This window comes from Arachis duranensis, chromosome 8 (genome assembly GCF_000817695.3).
Source record: "Arachis duranensis cultivar V14167 chromosome 8, aradu.V14167.gnm2.J7QH, whole genome shotgun sequence".
NCBI classification, from domain to species: domain Eukaryota; kingdom Viridiplantae; phylum Streptophyta; class Magnoliopsida; order Fabales; family Fabaceae; genus Arachis; species Arachis duranensis.
This window is the reverse complement of record NC_029779.3, coordinates 42,220,210-42,244,688: the sequence shown is the minus strand read 5'-3', so window position 1 is coordinate 42,244,688 and position 24,479 is coordinate 42,220,210. Positions and strand designations below refer to the sequence as shown.

The following is a 24,479-nucleotide window of genomic DNA, read 5'->3' as shown; positions in this document are numbered from 1 at the left end:
AAGTTTTTTTTATTTTAATTTGATTGAAAAGTTTTAAAGAATTAATATAATTTATTATTTTTAATCAATAATTAATAAATAATATTTAAAAATATTAACTAAAATATAATGTTAGACTGTTAGATTTTTTTTGTGACTTAAAAAAATAAACAACAACAAGAAAAATAAATTGTTAACTAAAAGTATTAGTCCATATAAATTAAAATTGTTAACTCTTATGTCTATCATACAACAACTTTCAGATATCAATTTCAGATGAAGTTGACTACCATAATAAAACTTCCTTCTTCCACTTTGGACCACGGCTTAAATGCTCCTATAAATAATTGCAGTAGTGTTCTAAATTCACATGCATATATCATGTCAATAACTACAAGGCTAAACCATATCTAGTTATCTATCATTATATTCTTTCCAATTTTCACCTCAGCATCAACACTAACTATGTCTATGGAGGATGAGGAAGCCATTGAGGGTGAGCATTTGCTAAGCCAAGAGTGCAAGAACATGATTATCTCCCTGCCAAGAGAGAGAGGATGGAGAACACGTTATCTCTATTTTTTCCAAGATTTTTGGTGCCAATCAGCAGAAATCCAATCCATAACCAAATTCCAGAACCATTTTCAAGCAAAGGACACTGATATCATTATTGCTACCATTCCGAAATCAGGGACAACGTGGTTGAAAGCCCTAGCCTTCGCCATCGCCAACCGCGGCCGATTCGCCCCCTCGGAGAAGAATCACCCTTTGCTCACTTCCAATTCTCATGCCCTTGTGCCATTCCTTGAGTACACAGTTTATGGTGGTAGATTTGACCACGTTCCTGACTTATCCAACATGGTTGAGCCAAGACTATTTGGTACTTAATTTATTTTTGTTCATGGTTGCTATATATATTATATGCTTAGTTATTATGTCAAATAATGCTATCCTAAACTTAGGCTTGTGTGAAGTGTGACCACTGTTTATCTGTAGGTTGTGGTTGCAATGTGTTAATGTTGTGATTGTGGCCTTTGCAACGGGTATTATAGCTGTTGGTATATGATTCTTGTCTTTCTATATTTACAATTATTTGAATTTGAGTATGTGGGCATTGCAATCCAGTTTCAATGTGATTATTTTATGTTCACATTATGTGTGTCAGTATATCATACTCAACTATAATTTAATATAATTGTAATAGTGAATGGACTAATAATATTAGGTAGTGTTTGGTAAAGGTATTGGGATTTCGAGCATTGTGTTTGGTAGTTAGAGATTAAAACTAAAATCTCAGTTTTCTCCTCTAAAATTTCAGTTTCTTTAGGATTATAGGAGATTGAAATTTTTGAAAATGAGGATTAAAATTTAAATAATTTCTAACAAAAATACCACTCATCCAACTTTCGTTTCCGTCTTTAAAGCTCTACTCTCTCTTGTTATTATGCCTTCGTCGTCCTGTCCCTGCACTGTTTGAAGAAGAAAAGGGAGAAAGAAAAAGAGAGAATGAGAAAATGAATATTCAAGTAATTTTGTTTGTTTCAGTGTCTGTCTATTAATTTTTGTTTTTCGATCTCTATCTTTTAATTTTAGTCTTTCTTTCACACGCTGCTTAAGACTGTTTTTGAGATAGAGATTGAGACTAAAAGACAGAGACGACTGAAAGATTGAAATTGAAATTGAGACTGAATTAAATATCTGTATTATATTTGATGTAAAATGTATTGGACTGAATTATGACTTAGTATTATATTTAATTTAAAATAAATATAGAGATTAGAGAATAGATTTAAAATTTAAAATTTTAAATTAAGATATTTTTAAGAAGAAATATTATTAAAGTTTTCGTCTTCGTCTATAAAATTTTAGTTCCTTATGTCTCAATTTTCTAAAGATATTAAAGAGATTAAAATTTAAAAAACAGAGACTAAAATTTTAATTTTAGTCTTTGATTATCACATATAATACTAAATTTCAATTCTCTTAACCAAACGCTATCTCGGTACTTAAGAAAATTAGTCGGGCTCAAAGTAAAAATATATAGAAAATATAACAGAGTAGAAGTGATAAATCTATCATGACACGTGGTGGATTTCATGATATAAAGTTATTTAAATAAAAGAGTATTATAGGTCTAATATGTATTTTTTTTATATTGTTATTTTGTATCCAAATTTTCAGTATAATATAAAAGTGATAAGATACTAATGCTACTATTTTTCTTTACACTTTTTTATAGTATAAAAGATATTTTTGTTTTTTATAAACTAATTTTTAACATTATAAATAAAAGACATATAATGGATGTGCATAAAAGTGGTAGATATAACAGTTCTGATAATGCGATCACAATAGTGATCTTAGAGTATAATTTAAAACACCCATTTTTGTTAAGCATGTATTTTGTTATATTTAATAGTCTTATTTGCATTTTGGAAACATAGGTACTCATATTCCATACCATTCATTGGCCAAGTCAATTAAGGACTCCAATTGCAAGATAATCTACATTTGCAGGAACCCTTTGGACACAGTTGTCTCAACTTGGATTTTCATCAACAAAATCAAGCCGGAATATTTGCCTACATTGACGTTAGAGGAAGCTTTTGAAATGTATTGTGAAGGAAAAATTGGGTATGGTCCTTCTTGGAACCATATGTTAGGTTATTGGAATGAGAGCACAGCTAGGCCAGAAAAGATACTCTTCTTGAAGTATGAAGATCTCAAAAAAGATACAATTTTTCATGCCAAAAAATTGGGGGAGTTTTTGGGGTGCCCTTTCACAATTGAGGAGGAGAATAATGGTTTGATTGAGAGTATAATCAAGCTGTGTAGCTTTGAAAATATGAGGGAATTGGAAGTGAATAAGTCTGGAACATTTGCAAGTAACTTTGAGAATAAGTACTTGTTTAGGAAGGCTCAAATTGGGGATTGGATTAACTATTTTTCCCCATCAATGGTTGAGAAATTGTCCAAGATTCTACAAGAAAAGTTGAATGGATCTGGCCTCTCATTTGAAGTATTGCACTCTTAATTATATATATGTACAAGTTGGCTATATTATTGGTAACACAAGAACTATATGTTGAAATATTGTACTCTTAATTATATATGTACAAGTTGGCTGTATTATTGGTAACACGAGAACTATATGTTTAAAGTATTGCACTCTTAATTAATATGTACAAGTTGGTTATCTTATTGGTAACACAAGAACTATATGTTTATATAGTTTGCTTGCTCATCTATCCGGTATTAATTAATTTTTTACCTTAAAAATTAAGTATATTAAAAAACTAGTATATTAAGTATTTTAATACAATTTTATTATGAAACTAATTTTTTTAATTATTAATCAATAAAAAATAGTAAATGAATAAAAGTATGAAATAAAAATATTGACTGATTATTGATTAAAAAAAATATTTCAATCTTTTTTCTTTCTCATATATCAAATTTTTAAAGTGATTAATTAACTGATACCGAAAGAGCATAATGTGGTACAAATAATGCTGGTTGCGTTAGTTTTTCTACTTGACTGGATAATTAATTTATTCGTTTATTTTTGAGTTACAAAATGAACATTCTCATACGGGTTCACTAAGAATCGAACTCTTAATCTTTCGGATTTAGTGTTCTAATACCATGTCATGATATCATTCATCCCAAAAGTTTCAACTGATAGAAAACGTAACACTAATGATTATATCTCTAATACTCTATAAACTTCTATTGTACACATTAAAAAATTTAGAATTACATGTCTATTTTAGTCATTTTGCATAATATCTTAATTTTGTCTATATCTATCCGAATATAATATAAGACATTACATTAGTGTATTGTCTATTATATCCAAACACAATATACAAAAATTAATTTTTAGTGTCTCATTTCTATTGTCTTTGTCTTAGTGTCGTATATTGCCCTGTTTTTAAAAACAAACGCAACCTTAAAGATTTAGGAGAATTATCTTATTTCCTAGGCATCGAAGCCCACAAGCTTCCATCCGGTGCATACCATCTCTCTCAAACAAAGTACATCAGTGATTTGTTACAATGCACTCCAAAGGTGTCCCTGCTCCAATGGTTACAAATTTAAAACTGTCCAAGCATGGCACTGACTTATTTGATAGTTCTACTTTGTACAAGTCTATAGTGGGCTCCTTGCAATATGCAACTCTTACAAGACCTCCTATAGTGTTAATAAAGTCAGCCAATATCTTCACCAACCTCTGATCACTCATTGGAATTGTGTTGAATGAATACTCAGAGATATCTCCGGTACCATCGATCAGGGGCTTGTTTTTCAATCCAGCACTGATCTTCGATTATATTGTTTGCTTTTGTAGATTCTGACTGGGTTATGATCTTGATGATCGAAGGAGCACATCTAGTTATGGCGTTTATCTTGGAGGCAACATTGTCTCATGGTCCAGCCACAAGCAATCTTTTGTTAGTCGTTCGAGTACAGAAGCAGAATACCGTGCCTTGGCCGCTGCTGCTACTAAACTTGTGTGGATCCAGAACCTCCTTAGTGAGCTACAAGTCCGAATTCATGGTGTTCCAACTCTTTACGGTGACAATGTTAGCGCGGTTCTCTTTGTTGCCAATCCTATACTCCACAGTAGCACTAAGCATTTTGAGTTTGACCTTCATTTTGTTCGAAAACATGTCACTCAAAATCAGCTTCATGTTATTCACATATGGTCTGAAGAACAAGTTGCTAATATGTTTACCAAAGCGCTCTCCTTTGATCCCTTCTCTTGGTTCCGTGTCAAACTTAAAGTTACTCGTGTAAAGTTACTCGCAAGAGTAACGTTCTGCAAATCTATTACCATATAACAATTAAGGAAATACTCACATGATGACATTTTTATATTAAGATGACATTGTAAACCTTTAGATGATTAATTAAAAGAAAAGTTTAAGGGTGGCTAGTACTTAATCATAAAAAAAAGAAGTGAATGATCACTTATTATTAGATGTAATCTCACATCATTAAAAATACTATTAATGATTAATTAATAATTACAAAATACAAAAGTTATTGACTCTTAATACTCTCCTTAATTAAATATATTTAGTCAAATCAAATCAACTAATCCACAATATTATCTTTATGTGAAGATGTCATCATAAGAGTATCACCTAACAATTAAACCCATAGTTATAAAAATTGGCTCGACCTGCTTGGATTAAAAAATCGGTTATCCAGTCAAAATCGGGCCGAGTCACCAATCAGATCGAAGGTGCATCAGAAAACGAATGTAAAACCACTTTTAATGTTATGGATTTGATCAAAACCAGTGAACAGACCAGTTTTGGAAACCGGACCGAGTCAATGTTTTTTTTTTTTAAAACCACTAAAATGGTGCCGTTTTTTTTATCAAGTGAATTGGACAATCCCTAATTTTAGGTATTACAATACACACTCACACACCCACACTTTGAGGTTGTTCGAATTTGGTGCAACTTGTTTAAGAGACAATATAGTTGCCACTTGATCTAGACCTCCGCTGCGAACCGTTTTGAATTTCTGGAAGAGGATAAAACAAAACCCCGAAATCCGATATTACCCGAACCCAAAACCAGAGCCCTGCCCAGCCCAGGTCCCCAGCCAGAAACGGCGCCCCCTCCCCATCCCCAAACCCCAACTCACTCTCCAGTCTCCATCTCCCTGCTCGGCTCTCACCTCCCTACCTTACTCACCGGACACCGCCACACATAACGGCAGCCAACGGAGGTCAGTCCCCGCGCCTCGCCGTCACCGTAGGCTCCTCTGCTGGTGCTTCCTCCGTGACTGTGCTCTGCTCGTTGAGTTTACTGGTGGAAGTGAGAGGTTACTGCTGGTTATTGCGTAAACCCAAAACCCGCCACACGCAATGCTTTTTCTATTCTCCGCTGCAATTCTTCTCTTTTTTTTTTGTTTCTTTTTATTTTTATTATTTTAAAATTTGATAGTTAGCTTTCTAACTTATGTGTCTAGTACCCTTACTTCCTGGTAAATTTTATTATTTAATTCCGTTATAGCTTTTTAGTTATTATTGATGTCAAATGTGTTGCTGCTGCTTAAGTTTGAGTTTGCTGCTCAAATTTTTTACTTTATCAGAATGATGTTAGGTGAATTTCATGTTGCTCAGTTTGGAAATGAAAGCTTAACTGAGATTGGTGCCGATGAGTTTTTGCAAATCAAGGAAAAAGGCTCACATATGAATTGAATTCATTTCCATGTGCCGATGAGTTTTGAATGGATGGCAATTTCTTAGTATACTTCTCCGGCGAAGAAATGAAATACCGAAGAATTGCATAAACGAAATGAAAAGTAGTATTATCTTTTAGTTTCCATTTATTGTGATTGATTATCGGTTTACTAATAGGATTTAATTTTATGTAAAGTGTTAAAACTTGTATATAGATATCAGATTATATATTGTTACCTCAGTATTAGTTTTCATACCCACTACATGAATGCTCATCTTTGTGAGTCAATTATTTTGATTGCATGAACTTTTTACATTGTCTGTCCATAAGATATCACATTATATATTGTCTGTGCATTAGAATCAACCTCATATTTTTTTTAAAATGTCTATTAATGAATCGCTAATTGATTGAATTCTAACTTGGTGATATAGAAGCGTGGTTGTTTGGACCACAAGGAGTAGTGTGTTAAATCCTGGGCCAACATGGCTACCCAGACAATGTCTGAAACTGCCCAGAAAATTGTCACTCCTGAAACCCTCCGCTATGCGGCCAAACAATCTGAACGTTGCCTTGTTGTCCCTCTTCGTCTTCGCCGTGCCATTAAGAAATACCTTCGAGGTCCTTTCTTTTCTCTATGCATACCTTCTTCCACTTTATTATATGTAACACAATGTTTTATGAATTCATGTGTGTTATTGCAATTGTTCATGGCGGGCTTATGATTATAGAGCAGGAGGATCCACATATGAAGAGGAAAGTGTTGAGATTATCTCAATCTTTCAATACTATCAAGAATGTTAACCTGCAGCTGACCACCACTACATCAAAGGAGATAGTTGAAGACCCTTTAAAGTCTTTCGAACAATCAAAGCGTTGGAAGATCAAGAGTTCTTATGGCGACATCGGTCTGTCATACAGGGATGATGAGACAGTTGCATATGTCGCTTCTCGCATGCCTGCTGTTTATTCAGCTTGTTACAGAGTACTTAAGGAGGTAAGTGGATAAGTTTATCCAAAAACGAGAATTTTAGTCATATGTTTTATGTTAGTCCTTTCCTATACTATCATAATAGAGATAAAAGTTGAAATATGATATAATGAGGAAAATGGGACGAAATTGTATGTCTGCTTGAAAAGATGAAACAAGAAACTCTAGGATTGTATTGAAAGGTATTTATTTTCCGGCTGGGCTTTATTAAGTTTCACACTCAACTAAAAATGATCCGCAGGACAAGAAATTATAAGGGTTACTGAGTAATACTGATACATGGGTGCTCTTAAGAGAAGCAATTATGCAACCAAGAATTAACTGAAATAAAAAAGAATGAAATGGATATGAACTGATTTGCATAAAACAAGATTTATAGTTGTATATTTTTGGACTAAATTTAATCAAACTCAGAAGCTGGATTATATTGAATACAACAACAACAAAGCCTTGCCCCACTAGGTGGGGTCGGCTACATGGATTAAATGACGCCATTGAGCTCTATTATGTACCGTTTACATGTAAATCTCGTTTGACCATCTCATGGATGGTCTTTTTAGGTCTTCCTCTACCTTTCACCCTTTGTCCATCTTCCATTTCACCCACCCTCTTGACTGGGTGCTCTGTCGGTCTTCTTCTCACATGTCCAAACCGCCTAAGACGCGATTTTACCATCTTTTTCACAATAGGTACTACTCCAACTCTCTCTCTTATATCTTCGTTCCTTATTCTATCTAATTGCGTATGACCACTCATCCATCTCAACATCTTCATCTCTGCCACACTTAACTTATGTTCGTGCTTTCCCTTGGCCGCCCAACCCTCTGTACCATAAAACATAGTCGGTCTGATAACAGTGCGATAGAATTTACCTTTTAAGTTTTAAAGACTTTTTCGTCGCATAAAAAACCAGACGCACTCAGCCATTTTGATCAACCTGCTTAGATCCTATGATTTACATCCTGTTCAATCTCTTCATTATCTTGTACGATGCATCCAAGATACTTAAAACTTTTAACTTTTCGTAGGATGTTTTCTCCAATATTCACCTTCGTATTAGGGTTTTTCTTTCGGCGGCCGAACTTACATTCCATATATTCCATCTTGCTACGGCTTATGCACAGACCATACACTTTTAGAGCTTCTCCTCAAATCCAACTTCTTATTTAGGTCTTCTCTTGATTCTCCCATAAGGACGATATTATCGGCAAAAAACATGCACCATGGCACAAGCTCTTAGATATGCTCTGTGAGTACTTTTGTGGGATTGGAATCTGTTAATCTCTAGTATCTGGGATTGGAAACTGTTAATCTCTCTCTTACACTTATGTGGGATTCGAGCATCCTTAAGGTCCAAATGTTTTACTTCTTTTATTTATGTTCACTATAATAACCTAATATAACTAACTTTTGAATAAAATGTTGCTGGATTTGAAATTAATCTCAAATTGCTTAATGTTTTTTTAGGTTCGTAAAAGGCTTCCTGGTTTCTCCCCAGCCAAGGTATTAGATTTTGGTGCTGGGACAGGTTCAGCTTTCTGGTAAAAGATTCTTGAACTTTACTTTGGTGAATGGTTAACTTTGATATCATAAGTTTTAGTTATTTTGGACTAATTTATTATTCACTTTTGAATCTGATGCAGGGCACTGCAAGAAGTCTGGCCAAAATCTATGCAAAAAGTTAATCTAATAGAACCATCGCAGTCAATGCAGCGTGCAGGTCGAAGTCTTATACAAGGTAATTTATGATCCGTTTTATCAAAATATGATAGGTTTCTTGAGGTTTTTAATTATTGTAAGGGATGATACAGAAATATAAGTTTTAGGAAAAGGCTAGAGGGGAAACAAACCAACATTGTGTGTAAATTTGCGGCAAGAGAAGATGGTGCGCTAAAATGCATATAATGATTGTGTTGATGTCATTCTTGAGCAAATCAGAATAATATTAGCTATGCATAGGGTTTATTAATCAATAATAACTGTCACATTCTACTGCAAATATAACCATCAGAATGGGGGATGCCATCATATGTTTTATGGACAAGGGTGTTGCGTTGTGCTAGGCTTGCCTAGAAAAGCATAAGTTTAAAAATAGAAAGATTATATATGCTTCCTATAAAGTTTGGAATCATTAAAAGAAAAGTACATGCTTTATTCCAGTTGTTGAGCAAAGTTACTGAAAATAGTGAAGGATTTGCAAACATTTTATAAAGACTTTAAATTTTTTCCAGTCTTTTCATATACCTATGATACACTATCAGTAATCAACAGGATTTGGGTTGGAATTTTTGGTGATCTCGGTCATGTATCCCAAAGGATCTATGGGATGTATCATCAATGTCATGTTTTGGAAGCTAAAACAAAATAGATCAAGCAGCACCGGCATAAAATTTGAACTACCTCAGATTAACAGAGTACCTACAGAACTTTCCAAAATTTGAATATGTAACCTTCTCTGTCTCAGGTGGATCAGAGATAAATAACATACTCATGATTGTCTGCATGAGACTGATATCTGGAATCAATTTTTGGTTCATGGATATAGCCCTATTTACTTAAATCTTTTGTATGTTTGTATGTTATACAGTTGGGATTGTTGATTTGATTCCTTCTCTTGCATTATTGACAAAAGCCAAAGGTGATTAAATCCATAAATCAGTTTTTTTGTTAGAGGTGTTTGGTGACCTAACAGTTTGAAGAGAAGCAAACTTGGATTTGAAGATGGTCGCCACAAACTTAACACTTTTAGATTATTGATTGGCTGCATATGATAGAAAGAACTGTCAGAGGCTATACTTAATTATTACCTATCATATCATTCCAATTTAAGCAATTGGATAGAGTAGTAATAGTCTTGCTAAGAATGAGTGTTTTCTCATGTTGAGGTGAAAGTATGTTGCCAGGAGAAAAACAGCGAGCCGTTGGTTTACCTGTTATAAGAGAAAATAGTGTCAGCTAAAGGCCTTGAAGGCACAAGGAGATTTTAAAGTGCGAGATATATCTGATTGATTTCACTCGGTGTGGTTATTCATTTCTACATTAAAATACTTCTCTTTCAAGTGACGATGCTTACAACGATCTGAATAATCAACTGTATCCTAAGACTTTTTCCCTTATAAAATGTTGTGGAGTTTACATGAATTATGAAGTGGATTTTCTTGTGGGATTGAATATATTGAATTCTTTCATGTCTGATATTTCTTAGGAAATTCCAGAGAAAATTATTTGATAGTTGATAAAGTGTGGTATTTGTTCTGCTATAGGTCTCAAGAATTTGCCACTTATTCATAGTTATGATAGCATTCAAGCACTTTCCAAAAGTATTGGGAAATCAGAGAGAGGGCATGACCTTGTGATTGCTGTAAGTTTATTCCTTTGGATTTTTTACCTATATTAGTATCAAGTTATTTGTTCTTTAGTTTATGCAAACTATATCTGATTCTGAAATCAGTATGAAATTTTTGTTCTTAAGTAATAATATCAAATATTGATTATTGTTTTGGCATGTATGCTAAAGTAATAATAACAATGTTCATATACAAAAGAATTGCATGAGTGCTATATAAAATAAATCTCTAGCAGCATCATCTTCAATAAAACGAGTAATTAATTTAAAAATTAGATAAACAATCTATACTTCATGAATATTCAAAAAATGCTATGTGCACACAAAAATCAGCCACTATATATTTGTATATAAATACATACATTGTTTTACTCATTTTCTAGGTGTATTTTGTATTTTAACATATTTTATACGGGTGGATATTTTTTATGTACACTTAGCATGGTTGTTCTTTTACTGCTGGTACAATATATTTAAAATTAGAGAAAACCAATGCTTAACTATATATAAAATTTTATTTCTGCATATTGCTTTTCATATATCAAAATCTATTTTTCAGGTCTGATAGATTTGCAGATATATTTCTTTTTCACTACTCATCTGTCCTACTGTTGGCATTTCTCATAAGCATTAGCTGTGAAAACTGTAAATTATCTTTCTCGTTTCTTAAATGAATGCTTATTTCTTTCAATCTGTTTCATGATTGAAGTCTTATGTGCTTGGAGAGATCCCATCACTACAAGATCGAATTACCATAGTTCGCCAGCTTTGGGATCTAACACAGGATGTTCTGGTATGATTCTAATAGTTTCTTGTACTATGAGAGATAGGATTTCTGGAACTTATTTAGATGTTACCATAGGAGCTTTAGGAGCAAAGTAACTGGGAAAGAAAAGGAGCTTTAGGAGCAAAGAAAAATGTTTATAAATCATAGAAAATAATTTCTATTGGAAGAAGTTAACGAAAGCAGTTGTAAATTTCATAAAGTTATATTTTCGTTTATTCTTTTCCTTTGAATATTACTTTATAAAGTAACAATTTTATGTGATTTCGAACTTGATAAATTTATCTTTCTGTTTGATCTATTTCTATCATTTATTTCTATTTATTTTGCAGGTTTTGATTGAACCTGGAACACCTCATGGATCCAATATTATTGCTCAAATGAGATCTCACATATTATGGATGGAAGAAAGAGTATATTTACTGTATTTATATTGTTCTGTTAGCAAAATCTTGAACAATGATAAACAATCTCTGAATGGTCTTTTGCTGAATTTGTAGAGACACCGTAAATCGAGTCTTAAAAATGAAGCTGCTTGTAAAGATTTGATGACTCAGAAAGCTGGGGCTTTTGTGGTTGCTCCTGTAAGTATTTTAGGGCTTTATTGATTTTTTTTTATAATTTATTCTTTCAAGATTTCGTAAAAAAGTTAAAAATAGATAATACAATAAAATTGTGTTTCCTATTGTTTCTTATTTTCTATATTTCCTTTACAAAATCAACAACAAATGGAATTGAAACCAAACCAGCCCATTTTCACTCTGCATTTTTCCTATTATGCAGTCTAATTTTGTGTGTCCATTCTATCTTTTTCATTTAGTAAATTCCCTTTGTGCAGTGTCCTCATGATGGGACTTGTCCGCTGGTAAAATCTGGAAAATATTGTCATTTTGTTCAGCGGATGGAAAGGACGTCCTCACAGCGTGCTTACAAGGTTTCTACTAAATCCATAGTTTGCTTAATGCATTGGGGAGATTCATGTGGTCCTCAATTTCTGTTTTCCTCTTCTGTTGATATCAAAGTGATTAACATTTCTTTCTTGTCTATAATCTATATTGTATCACTTTGCAGCGTTCAAAGGGTGAGCCTTTACGCGGCTTTGAAGATGAAAAATTTTCCTTTGTTGCTTTCAGACGAGGACAAAGACCAAGGCAAGTGTTTGTCTTCCATGTTTGAACCTAAGAATTAGCTACAGTAAGAGAGTAATTTTAATAATTGTCAATGTTGACTATTTTTCATAATATCTAACCTAATATGGACATGTCATCACTTAATGAATTGAACTATGCTTACAATTATATGCAATGTTAACTTGATTAAATTCTTAAAGGTGTAAATCTGTTGACAGCTTTATAACTAAATTCTAAGTAGAAATGGTGAGAACTCTTTTCATGACTTTAAAACAAGCCTATGGTCATGTTTTGTGGCATATATGCTTTCATGATATGAACTTCTGAAAACTTTTCACTCTTGCATTGGACTAGGGAACCTTGGCCCCTCGATGATATAAAACTCGAGACTCTCAAGGAGCAGCATGATAAAAGAAATCCAGAGGACCTTGAGATTAATTATGGTACTTGTTTACGCTTGTGCGTATTTGTTTCCTGTTGAAATACTTTTTGAACAAAATATATGGTCTGAACTCTGAAATTTTTTTCCCCTCACTGTTTTAGAGGATTGGTTGAAAATGCAAGAAGCTGATGATACCCCTCATGAAGTAGTGAATGGGATAACTTGTGATTCTGATGCTGCGGAAACTGACAAGGATGATGGTGATGAAGACGAAGAGTACAAGGAAGCAGAGGAAGAAACAGATAGTGCTGATCTTGGAGGCGGTTGGGGCAGAATTATATTTATGCCTGTGAGGAGGGGTAGACAAGTGACAATGATGACCTATGGCCATTTTGAAGCAAGCATTATGTGTGCTGTGTTCAATTCTCTTTGGTTCATTTCTTGGAGTTTTGGCCTTTCAATTGGAATATAGATTAAATTATAGCATTTTACAAAGAAAAAGATTCAAATCAACCTTCTTCCTTGTAATAAACCAGTTAATGCATGTTAACAATTTTGATACTTGTAAAAGAGAAATGCTGGCTGTATTCATGGGTCAATATGTTAGGCTCATACATTATCTACTACTGGGTTAAGCTCACATAACTCTCCTTTAGCATGAGTGATATATTTCTTAATTGTTATATATATTGTTCAAAGCTATGATTTTTTTTTTCCAATAGTTACCAAATATAATGACTTTATTCAAGGTGTAGTTGTTGAGTTGATTATAAAACGAAAGTTAATGAATCAACTACTTAGTCAGTTGTTTATGAATAATAAAGCTGATTTGGCAGCAATTCAATGAGCTATTTGTGATGTAGAAATACACTTAATTTATCTCACCATTTAAATTATATTTAGTACAATTTGGTTCCCCTTTTTCGGGTTTTTTTTTTTTTTTTATCAGTCAAATTGTCTAACCGGAAAAGAAAAAATGCTTTTAATATAAGCAATGGAAAAGTTTATGGGTGCTATTGTGCTAGCGTAGAGTAGCAGTAGGGTTTCGTGAGAGTTCAAACTATGTGAATTTAATGAAAATGCAAGATAAACAATTATTTTAACTTTGAAGCAATATACCAAGCCAAAAATTGTTGTTTTGATTATATTCTAAAACAAATAATTGAATCCTTGAAATGCAACTCTTATGCATTAGAGCTCCACGCAATAGGGCATATTGGATGCGTATTAAATGGCCTCCACAAGAGGCAAAGGAAATAGAAAATGAACCTTCAATAATGAGTCAACGCCAAGATAATTAAGTAAGGTTGCGTTTGTTTGTTTATGAGAACACGACCAGACAAGATATTGAAAACAAGTCACAAAAGATAAAGACACAATTTTGAAAAGAAAAATATATTATGAAAATTCAATTTATGAAAATTTTTGTATCCAACCAATTTGAAAAGAAAAATATAATAATAAAAAATATAATTATAAAAAATTAACAAGAATAGTGAAAAAGAAAATAAAAAATAAGTTGCGTTCTTGTATTTTTTTATCAAGACGAACACAAAATATACTAATTCAATGTCTCTAGATATAATGTTTCTGTCCATGTCTTATCTGTCTAAATTTGATTTTGGATTATCGTCTTGTATGTGTGCTTGTAAAAGTTTCTATTATTTGGAAAATATATTGAACAAGCAGATGAGGTGGTTGTGAAATGCTAAAACGATCAATCAAGGTGAGATAAATTTTGTTTTCAACACCGTGTGTTAATTTTTAAAATGTATGGATAATTTGAAGCAGATTATTAAAATGTATGGATAATTTGAAGCAGATTGGTTCTTATGGGTAAACTATTTTATTCACTCATACTATGTTCAACATTGACTTAAACCAGGTGAGCACTTCATTATTCAAACGTTCTCCAAAATTTTTAAATTGTTGTAACCAACAAAATTATAAGTTTTATCATTAGTTATTAGTGTGTGAGTGTGTACCAGTTTTGCCTTTGAATTTGTGATGATACAATAATTAGTTGTTTATGAAGAATAGTAACATGCTGTTATTGATTTAGCAAAGCTAAGATGGCAGTGCAATTTAAGTGTTTATTATGTTTATGTTTCGTTAAGAATTAGGTCGCACTAGCTACCAAATTATAATTTGTAAATCTAATCACATCAAAATCAATGTGGTTAGAGTCTAACTCAGGTCATCGTCTTTCAAAGAAGGGTATATCATAATTGATTTGATTTTAAGGGGTTTTTATTTAATGAAAGCAAAGAAAATTCTATTTAAGCAAGATAATAGTAATTAGAGTAACGAAAATATTTGGCGATAAAAAAAATTAGCCAAACCTAATTTAGCAATTATTAGTTATCGTAATAATTAATGAATCTTAAATATACAAATTTTAGTAATAATGAATGAATACTAAATAAAGTTTTTTTTGTTTTCCTAGCAGTACTATTAAAGTAAAACAAGAGTAATTAAAGTTGTATTTATTTTGAGAAGTACTACACATACAAGTCATTTTGGTTTACAAATCATACAAGTTGGGCCAAACCTAATAAAAAAAACGCTCATCCATACGAGAGTGTGTTAACACGCGCACTATTCAACGGTTTCCATAGCACGCTTTGCATTGCTCCTCCTCCTCTTCCTTCTTCTCTCCTTTTTTTTTGTGTTTTTTCTCCTTTTTCTTCGCGTGTTTCATCTTCATCGTCGTTTTTTTATTACTGTTGTTATTGCTGCATTTTCCCTCCTCTTTTTATTGATTTTGCAACATTATGTATTTTTTTCTTCTTTGTTTGATTTTTTTCTTCCAAGAAGAATTATGAAAATATGAAATAAGAAGATGAAGAAGAAGAAGCAGCAGCAAAAGATAAAGAGGAGGAAGAGGAAGAGTTTTGAATTATGCAGAAATTATCAGCACACATACACCGAAAATTCTTAAATAATACACCTAAATATCTTTGTGTTACACCAAAATTGGCTGCAAATACAGAAAAGTTTTTCCTCTAATGCTGCATTTTTTTCTTCTTCTTTTTTTCCTTATTTGTTTCTTTCTTTTAGTTGAACGAATGTAAGTTCATCATCTTCTAAGTAATTTTGTACCATTATGTGTTTCTTCTTCTTCTTTGTTTGATTTTTTTTGTTTTTATTCTTGTTAAAAGAGTAAAACAAGAAGATATTTGAGAAGATAAAACAAAAAAAAGATGAATAAGGAAAAAAAGATGATGATGATGATGATGATGATGATGATGATGATGATGATGATGATGATGATGATGATGATGATGATGATGATGATGATGATGATGATGATGATGATGATGATGATGATGATGATAAAAAAGAAGAAAAAGCAGGAGAAGATGAGGAGGAGGGAGAAGAAGAGTTTTGAATTATGCAGAACTTATTTGCACATATACACAAAAAATTTTTAAAGAATACATCCAAATATCTTCGTTTTACACCCAAATACAGAAAAATATTTTTTTAATACAGAACTTTTACATTACATTCAATTCAAACCATCAACGAGAACAACAATTTTCACAAACAAAAACATTATTTACCTACAGAATCATAAATTATTAACGAAAACATTAACTAGAATCAAACCACACCCCAACCGCTTGATTGGATTCAAAATAATCAATTTCGTTCTAGTTCAATTGATAATTTGAACTTGAATTATTCATTATCTTTAACAACGAGATAACTGATAATAGAGAAGGAGGAAAAGAAAGGAAGAAAAGAAATTCTAATGAAAAAATGAGGAATAAGAGGAGGTAATGTTGGTGAGAGAGTAAAACAAGAAGAAACATGAGAAGGTAAAAAAAGGAAAAGATTAATAAAAGAAAGAAGAAGATGGTGATGATGATGAAAAAAAGAAGCAGCAGCAGAAGATGAGGAGGAGGAAGAGAAAAAGTTTTGAATTATGCAGAACTTATCAGCACACATACACAAAAAATTATTAAACGATACACCCAAATATCTTCGTATTACACCAAATATTTTCGTGTTACACTCAAATTTGTTGCAAATACAGAAAAGTATTTCCTCTAATGTTGCATTTTTTCTTTTTTTTATTTCTTTCTTTCTTTTAGTTGAATGAATGTAAGTTCATCTTTTTCCAAGTAATTTTGTACCATTATGTGTTTCTTCTTCTTCTTTGTTTGATTTTTTTTGTTTTTATTCTTGTTAAAAGAGTAAAACAAAAAGAAACTTGAGAAGATAAAACAAGAAAAAGAAAAGATGAATAAGAAGAAAAAAATATGATGATGATGATGAAAAAGAAGAAAAAGAAGCAGTAGAAAATGAGGTGGAGGGAGAAGAAGAATTTTGAATTATGCATAATTTATCAGCAAACATACACAAAAAATTCTTAAAAAATACACCCAAATATCTTCATGTTACACCCAAATTTACTGTAAATATAGAAAAATATTTTCTTTAATGCAGAACTTTCACATTACATTCAATTCAAACCGTCAACGATTAAACATTATTTACCTACAGAATCATAAACTACTAACGAAAAAAATTAATTAGAATCGAACCACACCTCAGCTACTTGATTGGATTCAAAACAATAATCAATTTCGTTTTGGTTCAATTGATAATCTAAACTTAAATTACTCATTATCTTCAACAACGAGATAATAAGGAGGAGAAGGAGGAGAAGAAATTCCAATGAAAAAATAAAGAGAAAGAGGAGGAGGAGGTGGTGATGGTGGTGTTAGTGACGACGATAACAAAGAGAAGAAGAAGCACGTGCAGTAACGGCACGAAGAAGAACGTGCGCGTTGATTGAAATCTGTTAAATTAAGAGGCACGTGAAATGTACTTGCGTAAGACGTGCACATGAGAATAATTTAGAAAAAAATAACATGTATGGTAAAATAATTTGTATATGGAGAATAATTAATTTATTTTTGTGGAACAAAATATCATATGATACTGGAACAGATAAAATAAAGACACTAAAAAATAATATTTATGTTACTAAAATAAATTCTAATATTATATTTGGATAGAGATGAACAAAACTAAAATATAACGTGAAAGGACTAAAATAAGTATGTCTTTTTAAACTCTCATACCCACTTCTCACTCTCTTATGATCGGTGTTCTCTCCTTCTCGACTTGGGTCTTCTGTGTAAGCATTTTGAAGAAACTCCTCTTGTTTTCATTTTAATGCGATTGAATACTTCTCTGAATCTTTTCTATAAGCACTAATTATCGTATTTTTGTTGATGATGATGATAATAATAATATTAATGATTTTCCTTTATTTGAATTTATTAGAGCGTTACTTTAATAGTTGATCTTAAAAACAAAATATTTTTGCATTTTACATGATAGTTTTCTACGTTTTTGTGGCTTATTCCTATTGCATGAACATATTTTTTCTCATTTGTTTTTATTAGAGACGTCATTAATGTTACCTTCTCCTATCAGTTTAAACTTTTAAAATGAGTAATTTTATAACATGATATCAGAATTCTATATCCAAAAAGTTTAAAATTCGATTTTCGGTGAACTCCAAAATAAAATATTACATAAAGCAAATAAAAAAAGAAAAAATATCTTATGCAAAAATTAAACAATGTTATTCTTTTATATATTATTGTACTATATTTTGTCTTACGATTTTATGAATTATATACGATAATTTTCTGAGTCAAGATAGAAACTAGAAGTTCACTATCTTAGTAAGTTGAAATAAGTGATTTAAAATCAAATGATAATAATAACCATAACAAACTTATGATTTTTAGTAACATAGTTTTAATGTCTTGAGCATACCTTGAATAAACAAATCAGAAGTTCAATGTCTTTTTGTTTGAAGTTTGATGAACTGTGGTAAGCGCAAGTTATCTCTAAATTTTGAGACGACCATTGTGCAAATAAAGAATTCAGACGATAATTTAAAATCGAGTTCTCTTGGATAGTCTTATGAAAGTGCACTTTGTCCTATGCCATTCATCTTGATCTTTGTCTTTGCACTTCTTTTCAGTTGCACTTTTATCATTTTTTGTTCAATATCTTCGATTTATTTTTTTCAAGAACAGTCACATTTATATACTCTGTCTAATATTCCTATACAACTTTAAATCAAAGAAATTGAAATGTCTAAGTCTAATTCTATACAAAATTATAAATAATACAAAATTACTATCTTCTTAAATTTACCTTAAACTATTTCCATCTAAAATCTATATAGTCATTTGAAAAAAGAACAACCTTTACAAACAATAAATTTATAACAATTATGACCAAACATAATACCGTATTAAATTATTTATTATTTTAGCTAACCTTAAAGTGTTCCATTTTTTTATAATGAACTACTATTATTAAAAATATAACCATTTGTTCAGTATACTTGCACGACATTCTTATTGAAGTTATTCCTTCACTCTTGCAATTTCCATGCAATATTTGACCTCTTTCTAGTGATTTAGCACCAATGATCTTCATAATAGTTATATATAATTTTCTTAGCTTTTCTACAAGCCAAAAAAATTGGGATCCAAACACAAAAGCGTAGAAAATTGAACAATTACACGGGCACAAATTTTCACTAAAGCTCAAATTGGTGTCCAATCTGATTAGTTGTGATGTAAATAACATATAATCAAGCATAAAAATGTTAATTAGAAGTACAAAATATATTAATATATATATTTTCCAACACATTAACGTTGGTTGCTGGATATGAAATCAGTAATATAAAATCTTTCCTTCACCTCGTTCTTTTTGTTTTCTCTTCTTTCCTACATGAAGGTTATGTTAAATATTGTTGTGAGTATAATCTTGTTTATGATAGTGCATGATAACTTTGCCCGATGTGGATCGGTGGTTCACATGGATCCAGATCTTGAATATCATGTTTAATTTTCTGAGTAACTGGTTCACATGAATAATTGACTACATTATAGGTATATGGTGAGTTCTGTGTGAAGCTGAAGAAATTTTTTTATTTACTTTTTGATCTGCAGATTAATATATGATTAAATGGTCCAATTTTAGTACTTTGAATAATAGAGTTGTAAACTATAATAATGTCTACTAATAGTTGTTATTATTGTTGTTGTGCAACTATTAAGATTATTAAAATCAACAATAATTTAGAGTTAGTTTGGATTAGTTTTTGAAAAAAATATATTTTTTATTTTTTTTTAAAAAAATTTAATAGGAAAAAGTTATTTTAGATTTTGTGACCAATTTATATTTTAGAAACTAATTTAGTAATATCTGCATGACCTTTAAAAGGTGACCAAGTTATTTTGGTACATTTTAAATATAGTCCGTGATTGAAATTAAAATATAGTCGCTAATTAGCACCAATATATCAGTTACATATTAGTAATTGATTCTTTAGTTACCAAAATTGATGGCATATTAGGGATAATTAGTTTGCTACTAGATTGGTTGCTAATATAACAACCGAAATTAGTTACTAACAATCATACTATATGTATACTAAAATAATTATGCTTCATATTTAAGTTTTTTTTTTTAACTAAATTTAATTAAGTTCGTTTAAATCTAATAAAATCTACTCAAACAAAGTACGCATGAAATCACACGCAGATTTTTTTCTTTTTATTAGTGTATGTTTCTTTTTTTCTTTTTTTTTTTATGCGTTGTTCCTGCTTTCTCTTTCTTTTTCTGTTAGTATTATTATTGTAGCATTGTTACACACATTCAAATCTTTTTGATAATCAAGTCTAATTGAGTTGTTTCAAATCTAATAAAATTCACTTACACAATTTTTTTTTCTTCGTATTTTTTCTTTTTTTTTTTTGTTCGTTGTTTCCGCCTTCTCCTCCTTCTGTTGGTATTGTTATTGCTGCGCTTTATTTTTATTTCTTCATCTCCTTCTCTTCTTCATGTGTTATTACAGTTATTTCTTCTTCTTTGACACAAAAACCTCTTTTTTAATGTTGTATTTTTTCTTCTTATTTATTATTCTTCTTTCCTTCTTTTTTTTTTCATTGCTCTTATTTTTTTTAGAAACATTACTTCTCATATTAGACTTGAATGAACATGTTTGTATTGTATTGCAATCTTATTTAGTTGAATGGATATAGGTTCATACTTATTGAATTAAATTCTTGGCAGAAATAAAAATAGTACCAAAATTTATCTAAAGTGACACCGAAATTTAAACACAATGACATAAAATGTAAAAAATAAATTACATATTAAGAGATCACATTGAGTTTATAAAATAAAACAAGATATATAACACCAAAATTACTTAAAATTGACATGAAAATTCAGTAATATGACACAAAATATTGAATATTTTTAAAAAATATCACATTTAATGAACTGAATGCTTATCTCATATATAAAACAATACATAAAAATTTAGAACATAACACCGAAATGTCTTTATTCTAACATTGAAATTTTTAACAAAATAATGTGATAGAACTAAGAACTTATTTCATGAAGATTTGAGTTGTAAATTTACAAATTTTAATAAAAAAGAAAATAAGTGAACAAATCTATAGATAATGCAGCGGAATTAGATAGAACAAGTGCAAAAGTTTAAAAAAGAATCAACAATGATATTTACATATAAGAAGAAGACGACATATCTAATATATAAAATAACACATAAATTTATAAAGAATAACATCGAAATGTATTCACTCTAATATAAAAATTTTTAACTAAATGATGTGACAGAATTAAGAATTGATTTCACGAAGACTTAAGTTATTTACAAATTTTGATTGAAAACAAAATAAATGATAAAAAAATCAATAGATAACGCAGCGAAATTAAGTAGAACAAGTACAAAAATTCGGAAAAAAAAATTAACAGTGTTATTTACATATGGATTGGTCAATAATATGGTGAGAATTGGATTGGTCAATAAATTGATGAAGTCATTGATTTATTGGTTTAATGGTTTGACTGAAATTTAATCGGAATTCAACCGGTTAAATTAAATATTAAAAAATTAATATATAATTTTAAATTCAATAATTTTTAACTTAATAAAATTTAAAATTTCACAATTTTACATAATAAATTATCCACAATTTAACATTAAAAGTTCACAAATAGCTTCAAACATCAAAATTCATAACTAAAAATAAATCAAAGCACGCATAATGACAAACACATAATGTTATACTATCAAAAGAAACATTAACAAACAAGTTTTCAACTCATCAAAGGCGCAACTCATACCATTGATCACTTTGTAATTGTTCCATCTTTAACATACAACAAAAACAACTATGAACGAAATTAACTTCAGCAAAAACTATTTGACAAAATCATTCAGCAATTCAGACATTCAGCATAAAAACCCGATATTATTAACAAAACTACAAAAGTATTATAAAAAAAATTCTAAAAATTAGCAACTCGATATTATTAAAAACAATACAAATTAGAGGACATAGCTTAATTACCGGCGGCGAGGGATGAAGGGGAGTGATGGCGGATGACAGAGGAGTAAAAACTACCGACAAAGACAGAGATAGAGAGCTCGAACAAAAGAGATAGACGACAACAATAGAACTTTCAAACGATGGTAACACAACTTCCTACGACGGCGACACAGCTTTCTAGGACGGCGATAGCACCTCCACACGCAACAGAGCTTCCTACGATAACAACAGATTTTCCACACGCAACGCGGTTCCCGTCGGAGAAGACTTTGGCAATGACTACGAAGACAGACGGTGGCTGGGGGCTGTGGGGCACGGAGCTGCCGACTGTGTTTGGGAACTAAAGTTCTCCAAATGAATGTTCAATTTTCATTTTTCAGAAAAAAAAAGAGTGGAATAAGGCTGGCAACTGCGTCTTTTTTTTTTACAAGATTAAATGGCGCCATTTTAAGGAGTTGATACCGAACCAGAAATTTTTAAATAAATTGGCCAATTCCAATAATTTGCCAATTAATTATCAGTTCGGCTAATTCTTTAACTAATTTTTTGTCAAGTGATTTTTGAGGTCAATTAAATTAGTCAAATAATTAATTTTCGATTAACCCAATTGAATTGGTGGGTTCGATTTGGTTTAAGAACTATGCAGTACTATATTTCTCGCTCATATTTAACATTTCAGCCACGCTTTGTATGGAAATGGTAGCAAAATTGGGAAAAAACATTGCCCCACAAAAGCTGTAATTTTTCTTTTGTTATCAAAAGAATAAAATTTACTCCTCCATTTGAATAAGTGATAAAGTTTTAAATTTTATTTTATATATACAATAATTTATTGATTATCAGTAAATTTTTAAACAAAACTAAAATTTCTAATGAAATAATCTTTAGCCTGGGGAACCGAAAGATCCTATGGACAACAAAAACAATCAAACTTTTCTCTCCAATCAAACCCTCACGAAGAACACAGTAAGTTCAAGTCCATTGTTCCCATGAGGCATCGTCATGTAGTAAGTCTCAGAGTCCTTGGACCCAACCACGCGCTCGAAATGCGCTCTCATGTACGAGAACTTGCCGTCGTGAGGGTCCGACATCTCCTCCGGCAGCACGCCGACCGCCATGGACACCGCATGCAGAAGCTGCATCACGCTCAGGTCCTCATCCGTGGGTTCCCTCTTCACCCCATAACCCATTTTCTTTCCATTGCAAAACATCGTCCAACATGGTTCGTCAACAAGTTCAACCTTATCGTTCCGTGGCTGCTTTTCGCACTCCATGGCGATTCTATTCATCCCAGTTCCCATGTCTTGGAGCAGCTTTCCCGTCGGGATAGCCAGTTCCAAGAGAAGGAACGGGAGAGTGTTAGGTGTTTCTTGGAATGCAAGGTTAACCCTAGATTTTCTGTGGCCGAATAGCGTACCGGTTATTCTCTTGCCGCCGTGTATCTGCAGGTCTCCAGGACGGGTCCTGGGGACTGTTGGCATATTACACGGCGGCACCACGATGGGTAATGATCGGAACGTCGACTTGAACTTTCGAAAGAATCTTTCGGATCTTGAAGGAGTTCTTCTCTTGCTGTATGCTGGTTGTAGGGAGATCGGCATGTTGAGAGCCGAGCTCTTCTTTGCCGTGGCGCCTGAATCTTCTCTTTGTACTGGTGGTTTTGGAGGCGGAGGCGGCGGCGGCTGGGGCTGCGGCAGTTGTGGTGCCATTACTTAAGTCGAGATAATGGAAATAATGAGGAATAAAGGAAAGTTTTGTGGTTAATTAGGTTTATATTTAATTTCTAGGGGGAAATTCCGGTTGAATTAATGGTTTCGTGGTTTGTTGAATTTGGAAGGAGTTTATAGAAGGTGTGAAGAAAACTACTTTAAGTTGTGGATTCCACGTTGAGGGGGTTTTAATTATGATTTTGATATACGGTTGATTTAGTAATTTTAATCTTTTTTTTTTCATGTTTTCGTTTTCATGGTACTGACTTCTGGTTAGGTATTTAAAGTATTAGTTGAATTAGATTGCTTCTCTATTATTTCTTATCAAGAGATTTGTGAGAAGTGGTTAACTTGTTTGTTTTTTGTTTTGGTTCTGTTTCAAATAAGATGAACCAAACAAAGATAGCCAGATAGGTGACTATTACTGTAAATAAATCAGTTCTCTATTGTTCTATAAGCTTCTTAGTTTCAATTCTTTTGTGGTAATTCTATTTTAAGAGGTGGTAATAATAATAGAAGAATGTAAGAAGGTTATTAAA

General features: G+C 31.6%; 3 protein-coding genes across 3 annotated transcripts; 2 read left to right on the top strand and 1 right to left on the bottom strand.

Annotated features, from left to right (window-relative positions):
- Positions 1–373: 373 nt before the first annotated feature.
- LOC107462931 (cytosolic sulfotransferase 15) lies at positions 374–3,142 on the top strand. The gene is made up of 2 exons (XM_016081618.3): positions 374–859; positions 2,424–3,142. Exons 1-2 carry the CDS (start codon positions 445–447, stop codon positions 3,011–3,013), a joined length of 1,005 nt encoding a protein of 334 aa, XP_015937104.1. The 5' UTR covers positions 374–444; the 3' UTR covers positions 3,014–3,142.
- Positions 3,143–5,987: 2,845 nt separating this feature from the next.
- Positions 5,988–13,287, top strand: LOC107462877 (uncharacterized). The gene is made up of 13 exons (XM_016081554.3): positions 5,988–6,303; positions 6,617–6,803; positions 6,914–7,179; positions 8,641–8,714; positions 8,817–8,911; positions 10,437–10,534; positions 11,229–11,312; positions 11,636–11,716; positions 11,804–11,887; positions 12,142–12,237; positions 12,375–12,454; positions 12,788–12,876; positions 12,977–13,287. The coding sequence occupies exons 2-13, from the start codon at positions 6,668–6,670 to the stop codon at positions 13,285–13,287; spliced, it is 1,494 nt and encodes a 497-aa protein (XP_015937040.1). The 5' UTR covers positions 5,988–6,303; positions 6,617–6,667.
- Positions 13,288–23,126: 9,839 nt separating this feature from the next.
- Positions 23,127–24,117, bottom strand: LOC107462876 (protein MIZU-KUSSEI 1). Its single transcript, XM_016081553.3, has one exon. The coding sequence runs from the start codon at positions 23,938–23,940 to the stop codon at positions 23,176–23,178; it is 765 nt and encodes a 254-aa protein (XP_015937039.1). The 5' UTR covers positions 23,941–24,117; the 3' UTR covers positions 23,127–23,175.
- Between the last annotated feature and the right edge of the window lie 362 nt (positions 24,118–24,479).